Source organism: Ruditapes philippinarum, unplaced genomic scaffold (assembly GCF_026571515.1).
Source record: "Ruditapes philippinarum isolate M1 unplaced genomic scaffold, ASM2657151v2 ctg5039_1_1_1_1, whole genome shotgun sequence".
NCBI classification, from domain to species: domain Eukaryota; kingdom Metazoa; phylum Mollusca; class Bivalvia; order Venerida; family Veneridae; genus Ruditapes; species Ruditapes philippinarum.
In genome coordinates this window covers 15,201-21,364 of record NW_026859557.1, presented here as the reverse complement: position 1 = coordinate 21,364, position 6,164 = coordinate 15,201, and the positions used below count along the sequence as shown (strand labels likewise).

General features: G+C 34.7%; 1 protein-coding gene across 1 annotated transcript; it reads right to left on the bottom strand.

Moving 5' to 3' along the window:
* Positions 1-639: 639 nt before the first annotated feature.
* LOC132756956 (uncharacterized) lies at positions 640-4,492 on the bottom strand. Its single transcript, XM_060748102.1, has 3 exons — positions 4,322-4,492; positions 1,868-2,158; positions 640-906 (listed from the first exon to the last, which is right to left on the bottom strand). Exons 1-3 carry the CDS (start codon positions 4,476-4,478, stop codon positions 833-835), a joined length of 522 nt encoding a protein of 173 aa, XP_060604085.1. The 5' UTR covers positions 4,479-4,492; the 3' UTR covers positions 640-832.
* Between the last annotated feature and the right edge of the window lie 1,672 nt (positions 4,493-6,164).

Genomic DNA, 6,164 nt, shown 5'->3' with positions numbered 1-6,164 from the left:
TAAATAAGCAAAACTGTTATATTCTCAAGGGTAAGTTAATCTACGATGTTAAACAGAAGGCTGAGACATGATTAAATATTCGTACCAGCATTTGTCAATTGTTGTTTACTCTTATCCGATTCAGTGATTATCCGAATTCACTGACAGTTTCCATTAATTTCCATTACTTAATCACATGTCATTAAATTCATTACAAAAGATAAAAAGATATTTCTATTGCATTATATCAAAATATTTATTGAAGGTGACGAAAAACAATCAATTAAGCAATTATAGTAGATATCAAGGCAAGCTAAGTGTAATTTTCACACCTTCGCAGATCATACGTTTCACCCATTAATCAAGCGAAATTACTCTTATCAGTTTGGTGTATGTTTACACCTTCAAGATGTGCGAATTATTTGTTATTTTGAATGTAGGTGTGACATTTGGCAAAATCTGTTCGGATCCGAGAGGTTAATTTTAGAGTAAAATAAGAACAAAAAATGAAAAAATCGTCCGGAATTCGGAGTAGACAGGTTCCGGATCCGAAAGGCTTTTTACTATTGAAAATAGAACAAATAAAATTGGGACCGGACACTTCGTTCGGATAAGAAAGGATTCCGGATTAGAAGGGTTCGGATTAGCAAGGCTCCACTGTACTAAGTAGTGAAAGTCATCTCCAATAGCTTAATACGAACATAAGCACAGGAAACACAATCGCACCTTCTCGGTCATTTCCGCCAGTCTTCGGATAGGTACTATTGTGATTAATAGCCGAGTTGTTTAAAATGAAAGTTCACATCAACTTGCATAAATAAATTATACTTTTTTTTACACAATATCAAGCATGTTACAAAAAACACAATACAAGCATTATAACAGCAAATGTCTGTATTTCCGATGAGTAGTGTAATGACTTGCAACCTAAAAAAAAGAAATAAAAAAAAATATGGAGATGTAGATTATCTATTGCATGCCAAGTGAATTTCAGCTTTTGCACCACGTGATCTTTCAATATAATTCATTAGTGGAGTTTAGCTTAATTTTCATATTCCGACTCTAAGGAATCCATATCAAATCAAATTTGTACCCTAGCTATCTTGACGTCTTTTCCTATACAAGGTGCTAAAACTGACTGACAATGATATTTACAGCGATAGAAATCTTCCTTTTGTACAGTTTTAAGTTGAACATGTATGTCATCACGTTACCCTTATTTCGCATTCTGCCTAAAACATCACGTAGCAAAGTCATGTACATATCTAGATTTGATCAACTTAAAAACTAACAGACAGACATACGGAGAAACAGCCACCGTTGATTCCTTCGTGATCGTAAATGTGTTTGAATTACTTGAGTCTATGCATTTCTTAGCTCCAGCAAGTGACCGGGGTTTATCCAAAATCATCTTTCCCTGTTTTGGTGCCATATGACCGAAATTTTGTTGATGCACCTTTAAACCAAACCAAACAACAATAAGACGGACACACATTTAGTATACCCTTTGTTGTTTTTTGGTGGAAATCTAATACATGCACACATTTAATGTAACACGTCATAATACCTGGGGCGTCCGTGGCCGAGTGGTTAAGGTCGTCGACTTCAAACCACTTGCCCCTCACCGATGTGGGTTCGAATCCCGACAGGGGCTTTGGATTCTTTCATGTGAGGAAGCTATCCAGCTAGCTTACGGAACGTCGGTGGTTCGACTCAGGTGCCCGTTCGTGCACGGAAGGGCACCTGAGGTCTACCTCCACCAGTAAAGCTGGAACGTCGCGATATGACCCATACTGTGTCGATGTGACGTAACCCCTCCCAAAAAAAACAAAAAAAATACAACAACAACAAAAAAAAAACAAACAAACAAAACAAAAATGTCATATACCTGCTGATGTCCTATCCACGACGGCCACGGTAAAATGCCGTATGATCTCGTTCGATACCCAACATTTGTATTTTCCAGCATCTTCTGGCTGCACGTGATTTATGGTCAATTTACTCGTTATCGTATTTGGGGAGAGAATTATAGTAATAATTGTTCTGTTATCAGACTCCACTTTCGTATAACCTTTATGCCACACAACCGTCTTTGGCGGAGATTCCAAATGTGTTGCTTTGCAAGTTAAAGACAATGTATTTCCCAGTTGGACACTTGAAGGTCCGTTGATTTCTATTTCTAGAGAATAAAAAACACAAATTTAATATTGCCTTTATGTTTCAGTGATGACAGCAGGATGGTGTGTTTTAATGCATAGAACATAGCGCAATGAGCGTTCGTGCAAAAACTGAGAAAATGAGAGCGTTACAGCCTATGAAGGTACATACGCCGTGTTTTATAATGTTTTAATAATGTATTTAGACCACGTGAGATACCTACGCCTGAAGAAAATAGTGCTGAATGTGAAATTATTTGTAATAAATGCAACAAAATGTAAACAAAATAATATTTTTACTTCCAAACAAAATACTCAATCGCTAAAACGTATGGTATGAATTGCCAATATAAAATGCAAAAGAAAGGAAATATGACTTAACTATGTGGCCAATGAGTTATTGTAACAGGGCACCAAAAAGAAAAACAGAAAAATGGTTTAATATGAGCCTTTCAATCGTATAATTATAATGTACAATTTTGAGACGTCTTACTTTTGATACGTACTTAATTGTTGATATACATGAACATGTTTGTTTATCCACTTTAAACAAAGGCTTAAATACGATAAAATGATGTTCAAAAAGTTTTTCTAGCGTTTTGTTTGATATTGTAATATTTTGTATGTGATGCCATGTACTTTGTATGATATACGATTTCATGCAATGAAAGTACTGTCCAGTTCATTTAATACGTACACATGACATTTGTATATTAACGTAAAAGTGGCTTCCTTCAATATTTTGCCTATCCCTAAAATATCCAAGAAAACAATAATTTATTGGAAATCAAAGCACAGAAGGCACTGAATTTGTTTGGGTCTCAGAATGTCAGAAAAGTGAAGGTTGTGAGATTATTAACCATTTTTTTTTGTATAGTGTCACCAGTGCTTTCTAGCGTTTTAATTGTAGTAAAATGGCTATAAGACAAATTGCAACACTGATATTCAATTCAATGTTTATTTGACCTAAACAATTTGAAAAAAAATGAGTTGCCTTAATTGGATTTGAACTCCAGACCTCTCGCTTCCTAAGCGAGAGCGCAAACCCCTCGGCCACTGTGAAGTTATATAATAACGGCCTGAAGAAAACCATATTATTCTAAATTAGGGTTTGTAACCCTTATTATTTCGACGCTAACTGTTGTTTAACACAGATGTAAGGCATCATGGAGCTTACTATAAGCATGTATATCTATAAAGAATAAAACAATTTTAGAAATCTTCGATCATTCGGGAAGTATTTTGCTTGAAAATTAATGCGCCTGTCATTTGACCATCTTTACGCAGTGATCTCCCCTGAATGTTTCGGTGTTAATGTAGATATAAAGGGAAGTAACCGCTTCAAAAAAAGCGGAATACTTTCGGCATTTGCAATTAACAACATTAAGGTCTGAAATTTTTGATACCATTATTTGTTTCGACTAACGACCCAAACAAATAAAAACTGATAAGATAATGTTACTCAGATGCTAGTTACAAGTACATCGCAGGGTACGGTTTACGTTGTAAATGTCATTGACATGTTGAAATACAGTCATGATTTATGACGTGCATAGCTAAACATCGTGATAATTATGAATTTATTGAAAAACAACTTCAATTCTAAAAGTATGAATTTATTGAAAAACAACTTCAATTCTAAAAGGACAAAAAAATCATGTTTGGAGCAACGTAGCGAATTAATTCTAACATTTACGGCCTAATTTGAATTTAGTAACTCTTTAGAATCGTCTTAGGATACTTTTGATACCGGTATTAAAATTAAAAAAAAGTCACAGTTTATTCCAGTACACTTGCAGCGTCAACAGTACAGACATTTGATATTTCCTAGTACTCCATGAATCAGCCAGAATTTGTTTTACGCCTATTCATGACAAGGCAAAGAAAAAAGAGTGAATCAAACACACACGCACGCACGCGCGCGCGCACACACACACACACACACACACACACGCACGCACGCACGCACGCACGCACACACACACATATTTATACGTTATAAACTCGATCACTTCCTTTCCTTTTACAGTTGTGTGAGTTTCTAGATTATAAAAACATTTCTTAAAATAAAAAATAAATCACTAAATTATAAAATGTCTGCTAAAAAAATGAATATATAGAGCAATAGAGCGGTCATTCTTAGCAAAATCAGATCAACACTTTATGAGAAGAAAATACCCGCTTACCCCATGATTTTACTCCAATAATAATGCAAATAAAAACTACAATGCACTTCATAACTGTATATAATCTCTCTGTTATATCTTTTTCGTGTTTCACTAACAGATTGTTCAATAAGTTATAAAAACAACAACAAGCATTTTGCATTGGTGCCAAAGACATAGGTGCAATTTGTAATTTTACAGCGCAAGATAATGCATTCACTTACTTTAGATACAACATTCATGAGAATACTCATATATTACTTACACTATTACCTAAAATAATTTTCACAGTATATACACCGTGTATATCCAGTAACGCCGGAATGTAAAAATAACGCACGATTCGTGCAATAAGTAACGCAGATTTTTGCAATAAATGGCTGATACCTGACAGGATTCCCAACGCGGTAAGTAAACTGGCCAATATATTTTTTATTTAACCGATTATTTATATATATAACCACATTCAACAGAATTACTAAAATATGAAGATAAATAAAGTTTCCTTTTAAAAGGAAAGGCTTGCACAGTACGTTGTGCCTTCATCCCAACATATTTATTTGCTTTATTTTTGTAAAAACGAATATTTTTGTCAAAACGATTTGAAATCTATTCTCTATTGTATAAAACTAATAAAGAAAATAATCAATCGTAAAAATACTAACGTGAAGATCTATCATACTGAAAGGAAACAAGTGTGCACATTTCATTTAATTAATAAGCATGTTCCCAGATACGATGCGCTATCTATAAATCATCACGTGGTAAGGTTAATGATATGCATGGGCTATTTTTAGATTACCTCACCAAGTTCAGTAGATCTTAATATAACTCGATCATGCACTGTGTGATTTAGACCACCCTTTTGAAGACGGAATACTACTACAGTCAACATCCTCTATTGTGTAAAACTAATACAGACAAAAAACAATTATAAAAGAAAAAACTAACTTTTGCCTCTTGAAAAAGAATTGAAACGGAACAATTTCGTTTATAATTTATTACGGTTTAAATCAATAAATCAAGTAAAAATACGAATCCTATTTATATAAAACAAACTGGGATTACCGAAGTAACTAAAATAGCTTAGATTTCCGTAAATTACTTCGTCTGATTCCTCAGTATGACGGAATCACCCGAATTGTCCCACGTTTGCAATCGGAAGTACATCGGCTTTTTATCATTAATCCGAAGAAGTGACGGAAAAGGCCGAAAAGTTGCGATTGGCACGATTTCAGCTGGTTTCCCGTTCAATCATGCACTTATAAATGTAAGCAGAAAACCACCTAACCGGAACAGGTTTTCCAAATGAAATGGCTAACACGGCTGCAAGCCAAAAAACGTTTATAAATGTTCATAAAACTTTTGAAACTTCTCCATTATAAATTTGAAATAATGCGGATTCATTTATTTCATTAATTCACAATTTAGCAGCAGTCGTATATATAATTATAACAGTCATGTATAAACATGAAGTTGCAGAAGTCGTGTTTATAGTCGCAGCAATTGTGTATATTGCTCCAGCAGTTATGTCCATGTATTTACATATGTAGAAATCGTTTATACAGCAGCGGTCGTGTTTAAAGTCACAGCAGTCGTATATATAGTTGCAGCAGTCGTGTATATAGTCGCAGCAGTCGTGTAAATAGTCGCAGCTGTAATGTATATAGTTGCTGCAATCGTGTGTATAGTTGCAGCAGTCGTGTATATAGTTGCAGCAGTCGTATATATAGTTGCAGCAGTCGTGTATATAGTTGCAGCAGTCGTGTATAGAGTTGCAGCAGTCGTGTTTATAGATGCAACAGTCGTGTATATAGCTGCAGCAGTCGTGTATATAGTTGCAGCAGTCGTGTATATAGTTGCA

Bases quoted from the DNA above. Each gene is read 5' to 3' on its own strand.
- LOC132756956 (XM_060748102.1), bottom strand. From the start codon at position 4,478: ATGTCTTTGGCACCAATGCAAAATGCTTGTTGTTGTTTTTATAACTTA. The intron at 2,159-4,321 runs GTAAGCGGGTAT...TTTATTCTCTAG, and splicing joins TATTGGAGTAAAATCATGGG to AAATAGAAATCAACGGACCT. The intron at 907-1,867 runs GTATATGACATT...TCTTTTTTTTAG, and splicing joins CGTGGATAGGACATCAGCAG to GTTGCAAGTCATTACACTAC.